The sequence below is a fragment of the Ciconia boyciana genome, chromosome 2, assembly GCF_034638445.1.
Source record: "Ciconia boyciana chromosome 2, ASM3463844v1, whole genome shotgun sequence".
Lineage (NCBI taxonomy): Eukaryota > Metazoa > Chordata > Aves > Ciconiiformes > Ciconiidae > Ciconia > Ciconia boyciana.
Genome location: NC_132935.1, coordinates 22,731,390 through 22,752,412, shown reverse-complemented (window position 1 = coordinate 22,752,412; position 21,023 = coordinate 22,731,390). Strand labels below are relative to the sequence as shown.

Genomic DNA, 21,023 nt, shown 5'->3' with positions numbered 1-21,023 from the left:
ATTTTAGAAGTTGAGGAAATCTGCAGGAATCTCTTTTCTGGATATGCTCTTAGAGAAGACTAGAAAAGAGCAAACAGAGAATACCCCTTTAAAAAGTGGGGGTGGCATGGGTGGAAGAAGAGCCAGAGTATTAGAATTGAATCAGACCACTTTAATTCCCAGAAAAACACTGGAAGAAATAAGCAAAGTTCTTGTAAGTATCTAGAAGATAAAAAAGAAATAAATAACAGACAATGTGGATTTATCAAGAACAAATCGTGTCAAAAAATCATTTTAATTCTGCAACAGGTATCAGGTTCTGTAGACAGAAAAGTAGCAATAGATAACATATCTTGACTCGGGGAAGGCTTTAATAGCGTCTTGCAGAACATATTCCTAAGCAAGCCAGGGCAGGTGATGTAGAGAAAACTGCTGTAGAATAGTAATAGGTACCAATGAGTAACAGTCAGAAAGTTTTACTTAGTATCTGTGGATGGCTTTCTGTCTAAACGGAAAGATGTACCAAAGGAAACTTTGCTGAAGTTGTCAAGCGCATTCATTAATGTCCAGAATGATGGAATAGGATGCACTTACAAGCATGTTAGAAAAGAGTTTTAAAATTATTTTGACAAATTAGAGATACGGTCTAAAATTATTGAATGATATTCAACAAGGACATTATTCAGTAAGTCCTATGCTTAGGTGTAAGCATACATTTAAATTGAAGTTAGCAAGTGATCAGGTAGCAATTCCCAAGTGCAGTATCTGGGCTTTAAACTGCCTTTTATGCTGAACATGAACTTTAATTGCCCATGTTGTTACAGAAAGGGTATTTGCCATCATAGGTTGCATAAACATTACTATGTCCTACAAAACTGTGAGGCAATCCTTGAGTTCTAATCAGCACCAGGAAATGCTGAGCTGGAATGTGTCCAGTTTTGAAAACTGCAGCTCAAAATAGCAGTGGATTAGTTGACAGCAGTCCAGGTGAGATCTGTAGAAAACATGCCGGGAGGAGATGCTGAACAAATCTGATATGCTTTAGGACAGAAGACTGAGGGGAACTTCAGGATATTCAAAGAAATGAAAGGCTGCTCTTCTTCATGCCCATAGTAGATGATGGGACAAGAAGTATTGAGCTTGAATTGCAGTTTGGGAGATTCAGACAAGATATAAGGTAGTAGGTCTAATTTTTATTACATGTTAAGGTATTTAATGCACTGTTTTCTCATTTGCCCCTCACACGTGACTGTGTGTATTGAACTTGTACTTGGGATAGACAATGACTAATGAGAATAACCATGGCTGAAATGTAGTAAACTCATCCTTCCATCAGTAATTTCTGCAGTTTTGAAAACTCTGCTCCTTTTGGTGATTTTGGATAGGTTTTTCATGTATGAAGTACATTTTTTTTCTCTCTCACTGTCTCTTTAAGCAAAAATGCATGTACCTCCTTCCTCAGAAGAAAGGGCGTAGTATTTTCCTTACAAAACAGAAGCATACAGATTCACTAATTTATGAATTTGATAATCACTTTCAAACTTGTTTTCTGTAGGTTGCCTTTACTTCTCATTTATACTACTAATGTGGATTTAAGAAAATACTGAACTTACAAAATTTAGTTTCATACTCCCAATTAGAAATTGATATTAGTGTTGTAGCTCTCCAAAATGTATTAACTAGTGAGTTTTTCAAGGATGTTTAGCATGTGCTACATTTTAAATCATAAGACTATTGTCTGGGCTGTTTTTGACGTCACTTTGTGTTTACTAATTTTCATTTATATATAGTGTCTTAATGAATGGCAGTTCTATTCATTTTAAATGCATCCTAATTGCAAACAGACATGAATGAATGCTTGTAATTATCTAGAAATGAGAACAATGAGTGTCTGCATTACAATAAAGACTTAGGAGTTAAATGATCATCCAAAGCTGCGATTCAGAATTCTGTAATTAAGCATTTAGAACTTCTCTTCACAGAGGAGTTTGAATAACATATGTTTATGAAGAATGACGCTCACGGAGATAAGTATTTCTATAGGTAGCATTCCATTTATGCCTCTAGTACAGGTGTAGTTTTGCTGGAGAAAGAAAGTGAGATCTGAGGGAACTGAAGTTCCTTTTTTCTACCCCTGCCTGCCCTCTACTAGTGCCTTTAACCTATTATGGCCAATCCTAAGTTTCTGGAATCCAAACTCTCACAAAGAAGTAGTGAGCATTCCAGATAACATCTATGTCAGGGAGAGGGTTCTGGGTTCTTAATTGGTTCCTAAATTCATTCCAAGGAAACAGAAAACAAAGGGGGCAAACTGCAGATTCTTTTTTATAATGCCACGCAAGAGACATTACATCCTTTCAGGAAGTTTAGGTGTTGAGTAAACATTGAAATGTTAACTGTTGAGAGAATACTATAGTTTTATTTAATTAGAGTATGATGTTTTAATTGTACACTTAAATTTTTTATTGGTATTTGGTGAAAAGGTTTAAAGGCTAGCAACCTAGACACTTGATTTTGCCTCTGACTGTTGGAGGATGTTTTGCAGCCTGACTAGGAAAGTTAATCTTAGGAAAAAATAGAAGAAAGCTAAGTCATACAGAAAACTGTAAGACTGTTACAGTTTCAGTTATACTTTCTTTATGTATTAAAAAAAATATGTTAAAAGTAATCACACGATTGAAGTTTTTCACCAATTCTGGGAGAGAATTTTGATTTTTACAGAAACGTCTGTACTACTTTCAAGAACCACTGTGATATATTTTTGAACCAGAAGAAGAATTAAATTAAATGTTTGAACAACTTCTGTTGATTTAGGCTATAATTTATGTAAGATCTCAGAGGTTCAATAGTTTGCTCAGAGGAATAGTTATATTTGTGTGTGAGTAGTTGTTCTATGAAACCCAATTAAAGGAGTGGAAATAAACACAGAATTTACTAAATAATAATACAGTTTTTGTTTGGTTATGGTCTCTCATTTCTGGATTCCAGAGTTCTTTCCTGGATCCTATTTTAGAGAGTAGGTGTCTTGCTTTCATTGAGCAATGGGAATAGTTACACTGATCAGATTCTCATTTCATTCTTTATTCTACGATGCAGAGAGAGATTAAATTTAAGAATTTTTTCACTGGCTATTAAACCAATTTGCTGAATAACCTGTAAAAAGACACTGAAGGAAATTAACAACCAAAGAGAAAATAAATATGTGATGTTACTACAGCCTTGAAGTTTAGTACAGCCTGATTCATCAACCTGCATTGTGCTCTGGAACATCAAATCTAATGGACCCCAAACATCGCACTTCTCAAATTTTGGTGTAGCAAGATTTTAGTAGGCTGAATAAAACCACAGCCAAGAAATGTCTCAGTTAGATTGAGCCACTGAGCACTGCAGAGGTTCATATGTGGCAGGAGTTAATGAAAGTGAATCAAAATGAAATAGTTATAGCTTTTAAATCTATTGGTATTCTCAGCCAAAACAAGATATTTTGGAAAGGCTAAGGATTTCTGATCAGAGGGCCTTACATCTTAGTGTGAAAGAAATAATTTTCATTAGTTTTTATAGCAGATGATTTAAATGCTTTTAAGCTTCTGCTTAGTGTGCAATTTGTGATATAGAGGTTATTTGAAAGAAGTTTTGTTCCGGGCCAAAAAAATCAAAATCGTTAAAGATTAATCTCATCAATGTGTTCTGCAAAAGTTTTTCTTTCTTTTTTTTAAGAAAGTAATGAATTAGACCAGATGAGTTGGTTTCTGTTTAGAATGCTTTTACCAAAGCAGTTCCTCTCTTAAGACAGGTAGTATTCTTTGAACATAGTTTTAAAAACTTAAAAATTGAAACTAACTGTAGAGAGAGTGGAGTGTATGTATGCAAATTGGTCAGTAATTTCAAATCTGGCTATGTTCATAGTATTGGATTATGTTCATCTCCTGAACCTAATGCCTAGTCACTAGACAAAAATAACTGTGAACAATTACAACACTCCAGTTTAATTGGCATCTGTGATAAAGCATTAGAATCACTTTGCTTGCTAGTTGTAAATACATCTGTACAACATAAGAAATAAAAATTTCCACAAAAATTATCAATTTAAATCAACTCCTCAGACTAGGACAGCTTTATTCATACAACGAGTACAAGACAAGGCGACTCAGAAAAAGAATCAGAAAAGTCTAGAAAAATTTGGTGAGTTCCAAGTATTATCTAACTTTAATTCACTTTAAAATAAAGATGCAAATAGCAAACAAACCCCAACAGAGTACTGATCAAAGGAGACAGGTAGACAGAAATAGCAAACCTTTCTGTAAAAAAATAGACTGATACCTGTTATTTCTTAGTGGAACATTGATTCAGGCTTATAAAACCAATGGAAAAGTACATTTCCACTATTGTAAACTGTGTTACTATAACTAGTTCTGCAGACAGTTTATAATGATATTCTGTTTATGATTCTAGTTCTTCCATGCATCAAATGAATCAGCAGACAACATCTGTATTTAAAGAAAACCACTTGTACTTTCTTTCAGTAGCATGTAAACTGGGCATTGTATTTACCTCAAATATCTCATGTATCGGCTAGATGAAATTACATCACAGTAATTTCCAGTGATTTCCCAGATATAAACTAATAAATTCTTTAGAATATGTGAATTCAAAGTGCTGAGCTAAAATTATTCCCATTTATATTTTTATTCATCTAATTACATTATCAGAAAAAAACAGTATTTTATATTTTATTCTCATAACAGAAGGTCTTAAGAATATTGGAATTATTAGCTCAGAATGTATTTAAAAAATTGTCTTTACTAATATAATTTCCACTTCTCAAGATTTATGTGAACAGCAACAGCAAATCAGCAAAAATGAAGATTTCTTGATAAACTGGCTATTATCATGGCCATATTTAAGATGTATGTAATTACATTTTCTGTCTTTAACAAGAAGGTGGCACAGTAAAGTTTGTGTCAGTAAGAATAACACTTTTATTGGATTAAAAAATCTATTTGACAGTATTGTCACAAAATTTGTATGGAACAATAGACTCTGCATTACTGTTGTATTTCTCATTTATTTTTCTTCTCCTGGTTTTTCATTTCCTATTTAAATCTTAGATTCTAATCTTGTTTTCATAGCAGAAGCTGTGTTCTGTTTCATTTTTGGTAGGGAACTTGTATTTTTCATGCCATTTAGTAAGCTGGCCTTACTGATGAAGTACTTACACTGCCGATACCACTGTTTATTATATGATAGTCATTCAAAGCTTCATGGATGAGTGGATGCAGGGCATAAGTCTGCCCTACAAAGGGGCTCTCTGTAAGGCTGATTTTGGAGAGGCTGAGAACAAGAAGAACGAATTAGTGATATTTGTTATTTCTGTTCCTGTTATTTCCTCTGCAAGCAATCCTTCTCTAGGATTGCCTGCACTCTGGAAGAAATCTGAATCCATTTCATGCAATTAAATGTCACAGTCTAAGAAATACTATCTGTTGTGTAGTTGTTAAGCTCTTTAGTGTGTATGATTTTCACCTGGTGAATACACTATAGCTAATAATGTTATAAAATCCTTATTTAACAGGCAAAATAACATATCAAGACCAAAGTAATTACTAATGCATTTCAAATTAATTACGGAGTTAAAATGAATTTTTATTTAATTCACCTGCTAGCAGCTGAGCCCAGGGTTGCATATTTCACTGTAGCAGCTGGTGACAGTACAAGCTTCTAGGAAAGCACTTTCTGCAGGAGATGCTTGGAATGCCATCTACTGTTGAAGAAGCAAAAAAAAAAACCAAACAACAAAACCTCTAGCAAGAACTGCTTTTTTGGAGTAGTTTTTTCTAAAATGAAACTCTACTTACATTGTTACGTCTGTACATTTATTACTTGTGAGGCCATCTCTTTTGCAGAATTTTTAGAATATATTATGCAGAATTCAACTAATGCTCTGGAAAGGGATTAAATGTTTTTGATTTCAGTATCCTAGCTTTTGTATCAGTTTTAAAATTAGGCTTTCTGCTTTGTTTTATGAGTTCCCTGAGAATTTCAGTTAGTTGCAAAACAGAATGAAACATAAGTAAAAAATAAAGTCTCATCTTTCCAATATAGAATTAATGGAAATTACATTAAATAAGGAAAGTTGCAATCCAGATACTGTAATAAATATCCCTTAAAAATCCTTATTATTAAAATTTTCATTTAAATGGAATGAAATATTAAGAGAAAGACCTTTCTCTGGAAAAAAAAAAAGGCATTTTTTTGTCTTTTTAAGAAAAAGAAGAGTAGGACAACAACTAAAATGTTATTTGATTATCTGTTACTGAAGTTCACTCTGGTAAAATTGTGCATGGAGATTACAGATTTACTCAAGCTTGAGTGGTCTTGTAAACTTGTATGTTACATTGGGGTATATTTATGCATGTTTTATTACTATCAATGATATTGGTAAATGTTTGTATTTTGGTCATGAACAAGACAATATAATTCACAGTCATCATGTTATAGTCATCTTCATTTCCAGAAGTAAATTATGGTTTACTGTAATGCAGCTATTGTGGTATGTTTCACACATCCTGTAGGCAAGACTATAAAACATTTTTTTTTTCTATTACACAGAATAGAAGAGATTATGGTGGTAGACCTAAGAATTGCTATTCCAGCACTCCTATGGTGAAACTTGATTTTTTTAGAGTAACGTGAGGTATAAGAGTAGAGTATTTGTCTTAAGGATTGTATTGGAGGAAAATTTTCTTTCCAATTGACTGTGTGTTACTGTTCTTAAAAATGTAGGAAAACAAACAAAACCAAAACCTGGCTAAATTCAAATTAAAACCAGTAATAAAGTAAAAGATAATTAGAATTTTCTTCAATTTTATTTTAAAATAGATACATTCAAATGAATTCTAGCTGTCAAAAATTAATCTTTGTTAGGAGATTGGGTTGTAGTAGTTACATATATGTAACTCAAACATTTATCAACCCAGGTCTCACCTGAGACTTGCTATGGGGTCCCCATAATTACACAGAATTGCACTCAGTAACAAATCTTACGTGACAATTGGACAATTTTGCCTGTGTCCCTTCTTTGAAAATGAGAGGGAAGTCCAGTATTTTTTTCTGATTTGACTCCTGCTATTTTAGGTTGAATATTTTTTTCCTCCGTAAATCACCTGCCTGAAATATCCACATATCTGCAGGATTCATGAGAGTAACATTTATTAAATTGGAGAGAAAAAATTAAACCCAAATAAAACGTTGTTGTGTTTTTCTTTTTTTCTCCAGTGAACTTAGATATACATGTTTTTAAAGCTTAATCAGCTAGAATTTTGTTAACATAATTTAGAACACCCTGAACATCCTGAGTGAAGGTAGTTGCTGCTTATGTAGAGGCCTTGAAGAAGTATCAGGCTCCCATGTGAGGCTTTTCAGCCTGTATATGGTATGAGCACTGACACTGTAGGAAAGTCAGGGCTTTTCAGATTGTGTGAGAGAGACATTAGTGTGACCAAATACACTGCAGGACAGATGATAAATGATTAAACTATTGTCTCGCAAGGTAGCTTCTTAAAGAGAAGAAAATGGATATTTGTAGGAGCATAGCCTTTTTTGTCTAGAAAGGAGTCCACTGACAGAACCTACTGATTAAATTCAAGGAGGTATTTACCTGTATCTCATGTCCTTGAAATTGGATTTGGAAATTCATTCTAGTGAAGAATTATGTAATACTAGCTGCTCTTTAAATGAGCCAATAGAAACTGAATAGGTAAACTTCTGTTAAAGAAATATTTACTAAGGCTCAAGGACTCCTTAAAAGTTGCTTGCTCTTTTTAACTGCTGCCCTTGACAGCCTTCATATGCATTGATTGGATCTTTTTTTGCTCTTACTGCATTTCTAACCCAGGCTAGTTTTTGATTTTACATGTTGCAACTTAGCTGGTCTGGTCTTGCAGCTATTATATATGGTGTCAGAGGTGAACAACTAACAGGTAATGGATAATATACCCAGAGAAGATCAGACTGGTGAAACTCCTAGTTCAAGAAAGTTGGTAATGTGACAACCTGGAAAAAACTTCTGGAACTTTAAGACTGGAAGACACTTCTTCAGTGAATATATTTTCTTATGTTAACATTGTTTATACAGGATGAATAATGCTACTGTCTTCTAGCTATTTTTATTGCCCCTCTTTGACAACTTCGCTTGATACAAGACTTTCTATTAATTATTGCTTTATAATTTCTGTTTTTCCTAGTTTTTGTACATGCCTCGTTCCCTCAGCAGACGCAAGATACCCAAGTGGGAAGCAGCTGGCATATTCCACATGGCAACCAGTTATAATGCTGATGGTTACAAATTCCCACGTACTCTGTGATAACCAAAATACTCTTTTGTTTGCTAAATACAGGAAAAAGCCACAGTAGCCCATTTCAAACAATGTGGTGGGTTTGGACAAACACTAGATTTTTAACATTGACCTTTTAATATCACCTCCCTGGTCGAGGCCTCCTGCTTGCAATTTTGGATAACCTTCAGAAGAGAGCATTGATCCGTGAATTAATTATTGGAACAGCACATAACATAATGGCTACCATTCAGTGTAGTACTTATTTATTATTACAGTTGTACTACAGTCATTTTCTTATGTGCTGATTTGTGATTTTGACACTCATTTTATGGTTTTACTATCAACACTATAACAGAAAGGAAAAAGTCTGACCAAGCTAGGAAATGTGTGAGAGGTGTGGGAGCTTTCATTTGTAGCTGTAGTCACTGTCTCTATCTCTTACTCCAGAAACAAATAATAGGAAACATTTTTGCCCCGAAGAGTTCATATCCTAAGATAAGCAGAGTCTGATTTATTGTGCTGGTTCTGAAATAATCAAAACATACTGTCAGTTTCTTCAGTGTGAGAGTTGAAAGTACAGGGCTGTTGAGCACTGTGTTTTCAGTTGCAGTGAACCACATTTTAGTATATATTTTCTAAAATATTAGTGTCAAAATTTCACTTTGAGACTTGTTTGTCTGGAACATTTGATAAAACCTCTAATTATCATCTGAATGTCAGAGTAGTCTTAATCTTACAGACTTTATTATGTTTATGGGTGATGTTCGTTTCAGGTTCATGCAGGGAGCTTATTCAGCCTTGACTATTATTATGCAGGAACATGTATAGGTCTGTGCTTATCCGTAAAGTGTGTATGGTGTCTTCTTGTTGTTTCTCTTATATCTTTAACATCACTTCAGTTTGGAATTCAGGGATGTTTAACCTCTTCAGCTTGGATTTAAATAGGTTTTAAATTTATTCTGTGTTACAGGTATTGTTTCTAGCCCAAGTACCCAACCTCTCCACCTGCTTGTTCATGAATATCAAATGTCCAGTTACCTCTCAGCTACTGATCTTGGAGGTGTTTTTGTGGAAACTGCTGATACTTTTGTTACAAACAGGTCAAAATTAGTCAGGAAAATCACCTACACACTTCTTTAGGAAAATCTTTCCATTGAAAATACATTATTGTCCAAAATATGATCCTTCTTAATTCAACTACCTATACTCTCTAAATTAATAAAAAACTTGGAGCAGTCATGTAAAATAAAGACTTTAAATTTGATCAAAAATAATTAAGCTGAATGTTCTAAGGTGAATGTTCTTATAGTATCAATAGGATAATCAATGCAGAGAATCAATTCAGTTAATATGTAAATATTTTACAGTTATCCAATTGACATGGCATTTATATTTAACTTCTTTAACTCTCTTTTCTTGGAGTTAAATGTACTTACATAGTTTAACTAAATTAATCTGTAGAGGTGCCCTCTTTCAAGGAAATAGCTGATTCTACACATATTTGACTGTGTGACTGTGTTAACTCCACTGTTTTGTCAAGAGTGGGTGCAGACAAAGTTATGTATTGTGTATGTGTCATATATCTTGACTTCTGATGTGTGAGCAGATAGTCACTGAATACTAATCCTTTTTTTTAAAGCTTGCCACTTGGTGCAGGGCATATCATTGGGATACTGTTACAAAGATTTAGAAAAAGAAAATAAAAAGTCCACAGCAGGCAATCTAGGAAAATACATTAAGGGACCTTGCACTCTAAGACAGGGTGGTGGAAACCTCTGAACATGGCTGGAGCTGATAATCTTCCCCCTTTCTCAGCACAGTCCCTGGTTAGACCAAGGGAACAGGCATCCCCACAGTGGTTTAGATACAGTTACACACTGAATGCTATTTTTGGTGAGAAAGAGTGGGAGGCAAGGGGAAAGGAGAGGGCAAGGGGGGTAGAATTTTATCATTGTTTTTTTAAATCCTATTTTATTTTCAGTGCCATTTCCCAGGGTATATTGGGGAGGAAGTTTTTCTACATTAAAAAATGTTGGTGATGGTACACACTTTTAAAAGATTATGATGTTCCTGTACTATGAGAATGGGAATATATAAATTCCTGAGAAAGACAGTTACATACCTTAATCAAAATCTTTTAAAAGTGCTGAAGACTGAAATCACTTGCTTTTGCTTTCCTTACCAGCTTCCCATGCAGTCTTCAGCCCAGTTCATGTTGGGTAATGCTATATTTTTTTTTAAGATTGTTGCAAAGTATTAATTTAGTAATTGCATTTTTAATCTGTGAAAAGTTTCATGGAGGGATTCAACAGTGATCTCCTTTTTACTCTTTTCCTTTAATGTCTAATCAGGGTTTTGGAAGGGAGGTGATGAGCCACAAAATGCAGAACTCTGAGCTTGTTAATGATATTTGGTTAAACATTTCTAATGGCAAGGGCAATTTCTTCTCCTTTGTAAGTATGGCAAGGATTTACCTGTAACCTGAAGTTTTTACAGACTTTGACAGACATTTGGTAGGCAGCATGTATTACCACAAAACATGAACAAATTTGTTCATCTAGTTTATGTTGGGTACCTACACAATTTAGTGTATTAAGGTAATTTAAGTTGGTTTTTTTTTTGATCTGCTTATGAATTTTTCTTGAAATGCCTTTCATTTAAAACTATGTGCCCTAAAGGATGTAGGTCTCTGCCTTTCAGATGGGTTAGAACTTCTTTGGTCAGGTGATGGAAGCATCAGCTTGTAAAGAATGGTTTTAAAAATATCTCCTTGATAGGCATTTGTTAGTACCAGACTTTTCATAAGATTTTTCACTTTTACAGCAACTATCACAAGCATCACAAACAGAGAGATACCCTCTTTTTACTACTTACAGGACTTGGCTTCTGCATAATCTTTTTTACTTTTCAGAATACTGTATAGTGTGGTGTAGTCACAGTAGTCCTATGAATTAGTAGTATCTCCATTTTTAGACCTCTGTGCAAGAAATAGCAGTATCTAACTTAAAATCCATAAACTGAATTTATAGTTCTGTGTTCATTCTTTGCTTTTCACTAGGTTTGCATTGAGAAGACATTTGCTAATTACCAAATGATTTTGGAATAGTTCAAATCTGCTAATAATTGGAGACAGTTATTGAAGAGAGAGAGAGAATACTGTCTTCCCTTCCAAGACTGTGTGTTGGCATCTTGACTCCTGAGAGAGCTGCTGGCTCTGTACTGTCATCTGGGCTAGAAATCAGAATCGCAAACAAAAGATTGATTTGAGGATTTCCAGTCCTCTCAGCTTCAACAAAAGGGCTAGAAAAATCTTCCATCCTAGTCTATCCTCTTCTAACCACCTCACTGAGGTGGTTAGGTGGTAAGGAGAGCATAGAAAGCTACTGAGCAAAGGACTGTAGCTACTGGCTTGTAACATTTTTAAATGAAAGTGACGTAGAGTGTTACATACTTTAAGCTCAATTCAGTGTTTCCAGGAGACAATAGGTACACCCAGATTATTCCTGCAGATCAGATCTCCTTGTGTTTATAGGTCTGTGGATGGCAAAGTTGTGAATCTTGAGAGCACTGTTGGGTTTGAGATAGATATTAAGATATTTATCCCTGCCAAGGATGGCTGATTCTGAAATCTGGATTTCCCCAGACTTCACTGGAGAAGAGCTAGATACCTGTTTCATTTCAGACATCTAGGAGGTGTAGAATGTGTTTTATGGGTCATTTTCATGGATTTAGGCACCTGAATTCTGCCCACATGTTTTTGTGGCTATGTATCCAAGTATGTAAAAGTGGAGAAGAGGTCTGATAACAGAGTGCTTGTTGGTTTACTTGTGACCAATGCATCTTTTGGGAAGAACGCCTTATGGTTTTGGCATGGTAGATTTTAGAGAGGAGCTTTTACTGATGGGAGTAGATTTAAGAATAGAAAAGTATTAAGAGTTTAAAGGGCTAAGAAAAGTTTTTATGTTAATGTTTTTGCTACCTTTTCTCCTGCTTCCGTTTTTCTTGTTCTCTTTCCTCTTCTTTTTGTTCTGTTCTATTCATTCTCTGTGCCAGTGGGACTAGCCATAATCTTTGAGGACATTTTAATACATGGAGAGGATCTAACATCAAAAAGTGTTCACTGAGACTTGAGATCTAACCTAATGGTGCTAGCTCCTGGAAAAGATCAAAGGGGTCTGGCACTTGCACTGTGTAGGCTTGCAGAGGAACACAAGAGGAATGGTGCTATGAATGTTTCAAAGGGCAGAGGTTCCTGATGACAAAGTGCAAGGTGCAAAAATTCTTTATTGTTGACAAGTAGAAAAATCCTGGCTTGTTTTCAAGTGAAGCAGTATATGGAGTTATGATCTGTGCAAAAAAAATGCGATAAAAGCTTCAGGCTCTTCTAACATTTTAGAATTAATTTGGTGCTTGTGCAAAGTGTTGAGTGAATTCCTATAATGACAGAAATAATCAAAACTGAATATAGGTGGTAAAGTATTTAATATTCTGCACTGTTAGAATGCATTGTCCCAGTCACTATTGATCAGACACATTATCTGGAGCCTGTCGGTGGTTTTAGTAAACAGGTATCAATCGGAAATTGTTTCTAGTGAATAACTAGAACTGGCATTTTTCTTGGCAGAGTTTTGAGAGGATAAGATTGAAAAAAGGTGGGAAGGTAAAATGAAGACAGGTAGTCTGGAAGAAGCAGAATGCAGTCATATTGCCTGGGATTTTTCAGTTGGTCTGTTGAGTAAATGGAGGTTTGGGGTTTTTTTGAGCTGTCAATCCACTTCTTTTAAGCAATTATTAGTTGCTGATTTTTGAAAGGAGGGGAGAAAACAATGCATATATATGGGAGTACGCAATCCAGTAAAACGCAGAGCAGTTCTTGTAACCAAAGGAAGTACAACTCTGTGTGTGTACGTAGGCAGGGCTTAAGAATTTGGAGTCTCTTCAGTCCTTTTCTGTCTAGAAAAAGCTATTTAGACCACAGCAGTGTTAAAAACAGGTTCTGTGTATTTCATCTAATGTCATTATTTCTGTCAGTTACTACAGCTTCTACTCCTAATTTCATCTGATTGAAGAGTCTTTTGGAAAGAGAGTAGGAGGCATTAGCCTGTGGTTTGCTGATTTAGATTCAGAATCTCTATCTATTCTCTGACCTTGAAAGATAAATATCTGTGCTGTACACCTGAAGGGTCCAGGCCTGTTGATCCACAACATCAATATTAGTTTAATTTCATATGGTAGAATCTATTTTTTTCAATAGATTTTTTCATAATTTCTTTTCAAGTTGTAGCTTGCCCTCCATGGTTGTTATAAAGTCACGTTGCTTACTCCAGGGACTGAAGAATGTATGGAGGGTGCTCAAGGAATGCGTCACAGTTATATAATAATGGACGCTGTTGTCCTCACATAACTGCAGTGTTGGAAAGTGTATAGTGAATGAGACACAGAATTGTAGGAGGAGAAAAGATTATTTCATAGGATATATATTTTGAATTGTGGGGTCAAATTATATCTTGACTTAGAACACAGTGTTCCTGTAAAATGCTGGGAAAATGATTTTAAATGCAGGTTTTCAAAGTGTCTTCTAATGGGCAGTGTTTTGTATTTAATGGTGCTAAACTAAAAATCTGATTGTAAGATTTTAAAAAATACCAAGGGTTTGCAGCTGCAATTGAAGTCACCAAACATATACTGTTATGTTAAGATGGTAGATCCTCTTGAAAAAAACATACCAGAGATTTCAAACGGCACACTCAGAATTAGTATGCGCTATTGCAATTTTGATCTTAATCTATTTTGATGTCAGTTCCACATGTGAAAAAAATTGATCATGGACACTGTCCAAAGGAAAGATGTTGATTGTAATCTGATTATGTGAAGCGCTCAGATTTCCTTTGTTTAGTTCAATAGAAAAATTCACAATGAATTAATGATTTAAAAGTGTCCAGTAAATATGTTTGGGAGTCATGTACGGAGAGGAATATGAGGAACCAAGGATTAGCTGCATATTCAGTTTTCTTTGTCCAGTTGCCAAGGAGGTGATATTTACACTGTCTAGCTCTAGGCATGTGACTTAGGAGCTCTGAATCATTGTCTGGGAATGTTTCCTTCTCACAGTTGACCATATAGAGCTTTTAGGCTCTTAATGTTGGGGGATCTGAATTAAATGTCCTAAGCTGCCTAGTGAAAAAAGTATGGATATGCCTTAATTCCCTGCCCCTCCCACCCCTCCATTTAAATTTCCTGTGTTGAAAAACTAGTATGGAATTTCTTGGTTAAAGACAACATGATTAAGATGCATGGTAGAGTGGAATTGCGGCTGCATGAGAAGTTTTTATTTTCATATTTCTTAACTTTGGAGTATATCTGCCTTTTTTTTTTTTTTGGTACTGGAACATTTCTTTGTATATAAATTTCTAAAGTGCTCAAGGGGCAAAACCATGCTGCATGTTCAGTTTTCCCTTTCTGTAGTGAATTTTGGAAAATTTTTAGTGTGTCTTAGAGTCCACTTATTTAGTTCTTGTGTAGTCACTGAACCCTGTTTATAGAGATATTCACTGTGATATTGTATGGAGGACATGTGGATCTATTTTGGTGAGCTTTAATTTTCTGTCCAGCATTAAGCATCTGCTTAAATTGGGAGCCTGCACTGCCTGTTTAGTTAGGTAAGAGAGTATTCTCCATAGAGACATTCAGAATATCTATTTAGGAACCTTCCTGTTTTTTTTTTTTAACATATAGGGAAGCTAGATCCTAACTTGATATTTAAGACACATCTCTGCAATTAGAGAATGTAAATATTCCTGTGAGGATATGTCTTCATTCTTGGGTTCAGTGGAGAAGAATTGCATAGAACATCAGCTTGCTCACTCAAATTGAAGCATGTATTTCAGATAGAATATTTTCCTGAAGACAATGGACAAATATTACTCAGTAGTATACAGACATAGTGTATGTATCATCTAAATTTTTTTTTAGCAAGTCCTAGTAAATGTTAATGAGAGTAAAATTCATTATCTTTCCTTCCTTAGTTTTCAGAGTTACATTGTCTGCAGACCCTGACATCACTGTAGTTTAATAAGTATAGCGCAGATTTTCCTTTAATCTATTAGTTCAGGATATTGTATTTTAAATGGCATGTTACATGTTATAAATTCACCTTGAGTTATGATAGGTAATTTAATTGTAAATAAAAATTAGAAAATAGATTATAGTTAACATAAACAAAACACCTTCCTTTGCTTTTATAGCTGAATGTATTGCTGGAAATGTTTTAACATGATATTCTGTCCAAAGAATTGGAAGCCAGTTATAGAACATTACTGATTTCATTTTGTAACTAAAAGTTTTAGATACTTGGCATTCCCCATTTTTAATCCTAAATGGAAATAAGCACAGAATACAATTTAATATAAATATACAACAAATATTAAATGAATTCCTTTTAACTTAAAGTAAGAACTTTCTCCTGCCCACGTGATACAGATTATAGAACTTCAAGGTAGTTGTTTTACAACATGTTGCACTCAGTTGTGCAAACTTATTTTTTTAGGGTCAAAGAAGAGCAAAAACCACAGCTGACACAGTAAGTAAAATATCTTAAAAATGCAGTAGGCTTGACTTTTCTACCTTTGCCATGTTCTGCTTTCTGCACCTTTGATGGTATTAGCTTTCACTAATACCTGATAGGCTGCAGGTAGTTTGTCATCTGCTTCCTGACTGGCTTGTAAGAGAGCTGCCTGCAGCTTCTTACTTCATCCACATGTTAGCTGGATGTAGGTTCTTGCTGCCTGCTTGTGAACTGGTGAACTGTAAAACTTTATTTCCCTTACATCCTTAATGGCTGACTTAGTATTGCAGCTAACATTCCCATTGGCTCTAGCTTTTCCGTCTGTATATTTCTATTAACATTGGATAAGAAAACATTTAAACTAGTGTGGTTTTATTGGTTATTCAGTCACATTATTTGCTTATTTAAACAGGTGGTTTCCCTTTAGTGGGATCACTGAGCTGGTAAATAACGTTCTTCAACCACAGCAAAAACAGCAAAATGAAAAGGAGCCCCAGACGTAAGTAAGCTGCTCTCTGTAGACTAAGTAATGTCTGTATAGCATTAAAACATACTGGAGAGTATGTTTAAAATAATTGCCCATTTAGAACATCCTGCTGAGGGCATTTTACAAGCTAACATCATTTGCTTTCTGACCCCTCATTTGCAAAGGGAAAACTGAAAATCAGGTTGTAGTCTCCTTATCAGTAACTTAAGTGACTACATTAGAATACAGTCTGAGGAGTTACTACTGCTCTGTTTGCCTTTTTCTGCAAATGCTCCATACATGAAACTCCCAGTGAAGTGATGAGTTTTCTGTGCGTGAGGAGCTGGAATGATAAGGCATGTAGTATTATATATAGCATGTCTATGCACATGCATGGTATTTGTGATATTGGTCATGCATAGAATGCTATACAAATCTACATAATATGTTTGAAGAGCTTTTTAAGGACCAGGAAAATGTCATTTCATTTTTTTCCATGCTTCTAAAATATCTGTAAAGTTTCAAAACTTTAGCAGATATAGGTGAAATCTTGGTTCTGTCAAAGCTGAGGGAATTTTGACTTTGATGGGGCCGGTATTTCATCCATGGACCTTTTACAGTGCTAAGCCAGTATGAGAGCCATATGAAAAATTTTACTTTTCTTGCTATCTGAAAATTTTAAGATTTAACAGAAACTGGCAAAGCTAGGACATTCAGTCTTAGAGTAGAACGTAAAGCATGGAGCTGAAAATATTATTTTAATAATGAGAAACTAAAAATATTTATTATTTCAAGTTTTCAAATTCTTAAATTGTGACTTCTAATATTATTTAAGCTTTAAACAGTTAAGTTGCTGTCTTTTCTATCTTCTAAAAGGGAATGCCTTGTAAATTCAGATGATAAAAGAAATGTTTGCTTTTGAACCCATGCATAACTGGTTTAAAACTTGAGTATTATTTGTTGGTAATTCTTTTCCAGGCAGAATCAGTTTTAGTTTATTTTAAAATATGTATATTTAAGTGGAGTTTCATACTTGCAGGCCATGAAAGCTGTGAATTATTTTTTCAGAATATACAGTGAGAAATTTTCACAAAATTAAATGGAGAAATAGGTCATAAAATTTATATTCTCTAAAGCAGGGTATTATTCTGAGCTCTGCTTCTGATATCCTCACTTAAGTTCTTATAAAATGGCCTATAATATTAGTAGTGGAGTTTTCTTTATTGGTTATTGTTAGATACTGGAAATATTACGTTTTGTTCATAACACCTCAGTACCTCCTTTGTATTCCCAGTTTCCTTCATGCAGCAAAGTTTGTTCTGCTTACCAATGTTGTACATATGAAGCATATGGCTTTGAAGAAACTGAAAATACTATATATTCAGTGTAAATAGTTGAGTTATAGTTGCCAAAAAGTATTTATAAATGGTTACTGATATTATGGAAGGATTTTTTTGAACAGTGATCTCTTTGGGAACCGGCTTTGTTCAGTGTTTTAATTAAATAATTAAGTTGTATACTCATTGAATTTACAGATGGCACAAGGCTGGGAGAACTGTAACATCTAATAGCAGGATTATATTCCAAAATTATCCTGAAAAATCCAAGTTATGGTTATGATGCCATTCAAAAGTATAAATGCAAGGTGGTGTAGTTACGTAGGGATAGTTTATGTGGTTGACATAGGATAGAGAAAAATGGTATAGGTAGAATTTCTTTGGCAGAGAATCTGGGAGCCATAATAGTATGTAAGTTGAGCAGGAGCCAATATCGTGTAAGAGATAAATATCATACTGGAATGTACAGACGCTCGCCTAGAAGCGCTGTGAAGAAGTTTTCACTCTGCTAAGCTTTGGTAAGGTCTCACCTGGAATAGTGTGCCCTTTTTTGGACACCATCCTTCAAAAATGATGTGGAGCAGTTGGAATTCAGTGGAGAGTAATAAGAATGAATAATCAGATGTCTAAGAAACATGGAATGTATACGGAAAGATTGAAACATATGAGGTCATTTAGCTCCTGAAGAGAAAATCCCAGGGGTTGGAGGAGATGGACAAATCTTTAATTATGCATAAAGTTGCTGAAAAACGGAAGGAGATAATCTCTTCTCCATGCTTCTGCTGGTGAAGCAGAAAGGAGTAAACTTAAGTTGCATCAGGGAGGATTCAGCTTGGTAGGGAAAACTTCTTAACAGAAATAAAACTTAAAATGCTTGCATAGTTTGCCTAGGGCTTGTGTGGAAGCTGCATCACTGAAAATCTTAAGGAGTGGGTTTGGCAAATACCTGCTAGCAGAGACACAAGTGTAGCTGCTGCTGTGCTGGGACAAGAGAATGGACTAAGTGACTTTTTAAAGTGTCTTCCAGCACTGTTTATTTGTGATAATTTCATTAATTTATTAATAAACATGATTTATTCTTGTGATTATTGTAAACTTTCAGGGACAAAATTCAACAGAAATACTAATGGTGCAACTTCTTTCTTTAATTTCTTTTTCTGACTTTAATGCCTTGCAGAGAACTGTTGTACCTGGGAACATTGTGGGATGCTGGGGAGCAGCATGGAGCTCTGTATGTCTGAAGAAATTTTTACCACTGTCCATATGTATCAGAGCTTTTTCCACTTAAAATCACTGTCAGTATCTGAGTCTGTAATGGATTTCAAGATATGTCTGGCTGTCCAATTTTGCTGTTGAAAAAACTTATTTACAGTTAATCTGAGGAGGATGAAGTGTGGTGGGAGAAGGCAGAAAAGGAATCATAGCAGTGGTTGAAAACATAAGGTATCATGTTACAAATTTCCATTTTGCTCTGGTGAAAGTATTTTTGAAGAACGGTTGACTGAGTGTCCTCATGGGCAGAGGCAGGATTAGTCTGACACCCTTGGACATGAATTCTGTACCACAGAATCACAGAATGGTTGAGGTTGGAAGGGGCCTCTGGAGGTCGTTTTGTCCAACCCCACCCTGCTCAAGCCAGGTCACCAAGAGCTGGTTGTCCAGGACCATGTCCAAATGGCTTTTGAATATCTACAGGGGTGGAGACTCTAGAACCTCTCTGGGCTAGAGATACATGTGCTAGTGCTCAGTCACCCCTACAGTGAAAAGTGTTTCCTGATGTTCAGATGGAACCTCCTGTGTTTCAGTTTGTGCCCATTGCCTCTGGTCCTGTCACTGAGCACTACCGAAAAAAGCCTGGCTCCGTCCTCTTTGCACCCTCCCTTCAGATATTTGTGTATATTTAATAAGATTCCTCCCTGAACTTTTTCTTCTCTAGGCTAAACAGTCCCAGCTCTCTCAGCCTGTCCTCATAAGAGAGATGCTCCAGTCCCTTAATAATCTTTGTGGCCTTTTGCTGGACTCTCTCCAGTATGTCCATGTCTCTCTTGAACTGGGGAGACCAGAACTAGACACAGTACTCCAGGTGTGGCCTCACCAGTGCTGAATAGGGGGAAGGATCACCTCCCTTGACCTGCTGGCAACACCCCTCCTAATGCATCCCAGATACAATTCCTGTTTTTTGTTGCAAGAGCACCTTTCTGGCTCATGTTCAACTACCAGGACCCACAGGTCCTTTTCTGCAGAGCTGCTTTCCAGCTGGGCAGCCCCCAGCATATACTGATGCATGGGGTTGTTCCTCCCCAGGTGCAGGACTTTGCACTTCCCCTTGTTGAACTTAATGAGATTCCTGTCAGCCCATGTCTCCAGCCTGTTGAGGTCCCTCTGGATGGCAGCACAACCTTCTGGTATATCAGCCACTCCTCCCAGGTTGATGTCACCTGCAAACTTGCTAAGGGTACGCACTGCCCCATCATCCAGATCGTTAAAGAAGATATTGAACAGGACTGGACCCAGTATTGACCCCTGGGGTACACCACTAGTTACTGGCCTCCAATCAGACTTCGTGCCACTGATCACGACCTTCTGGGCCCAGACATTCAGCCAGTTTTCAATCCACTGCACTGTCTACTAATCCAGCCCATACATCATCAGCTTCTCTGTGAGATTCTTATGGGAGACAGCGTGGAAAGCGTTACTGGAGTCAAGGTGGACAATATTCACTGCTCTCCCTTCATCCAGTCATTTCATTGTAGAAGGTTATCAGGTCGGTCAAGCATGACTTCCCCTTGGGGAATGCATGCTGACTACTCCTGATCACCTTTTTGTCCTTCACGTGCCTGGAAATGGTTCCCAGGATTAGTTGTACCATTGCCTTCCCAGGAATCGATGTGAAGCTGACCAGCCTGTGGTTCCCTGGGTCCTCCTTCTGGCCCTTCTTGAAGGTAGGAGTGACATTTGATTTCCTCCAGTCATCAGGCACCTCTCCCAATCTTCATGGTCATTCGAAGATTATTGAGAGTGGTCTTGCATATCTTGTCTTCGTTGATGAAGAATACTTTTATCTCCAGCTCGTGTGTACTTCATCATGAGTTTTATCTGCAGTGCTCAAGATATTTCCATGTTGTCATCCATACAGAGTAGAAATCCTTAGCTGCCCCCTGAAGCAACTACTTTTGATGCTCAGCAATTAGCCTGTCCATTTTTGTTTCTTCAGATTCATATGACATATTATTTTGAAAAAGTTATATTCAGATTGTTCCTCACTAGGATTTGGTGGTGTTCTTTGTGCCTAAGGGTTTGACTTGGAGTTTATATTTTTGTTTTGTATGAATCTTGGAACA

At 35.9% G+C, this 21,023-nt stretch overlaps 1 protein-coding gene across 10 annotated transcripts in view; it reads left to right on the top strand.

Moving 5' to 3' along the window:
* The window catches only part of RIMS2 (regulating synaptic membrane exocytosis 2), a 494,921-nt gene that overhangs the window by 48,872 nt on the left and 425,026 nt on the right, over positions 1 to 21,023 (top strand). For all 10 annotated transcript variants that reach the window (XM_072852067.1, XM_072852057.1, XM_072852056.1 and 7 more), the window contains exons 2-3: positions 15,862 to 15,894; positions 16,292 to 16,378. In XM_072852067.1, coding sequence (XP_072708168.1) covers positions 15,862 to 15,894; positions 16,292 to 16,378 — 120 coding nt within the window. The remainder of the gene's footprint in view (positions 1 to 15,861; positions 15,895 to 16,291; positions 16,379 to 21,023) is intronic.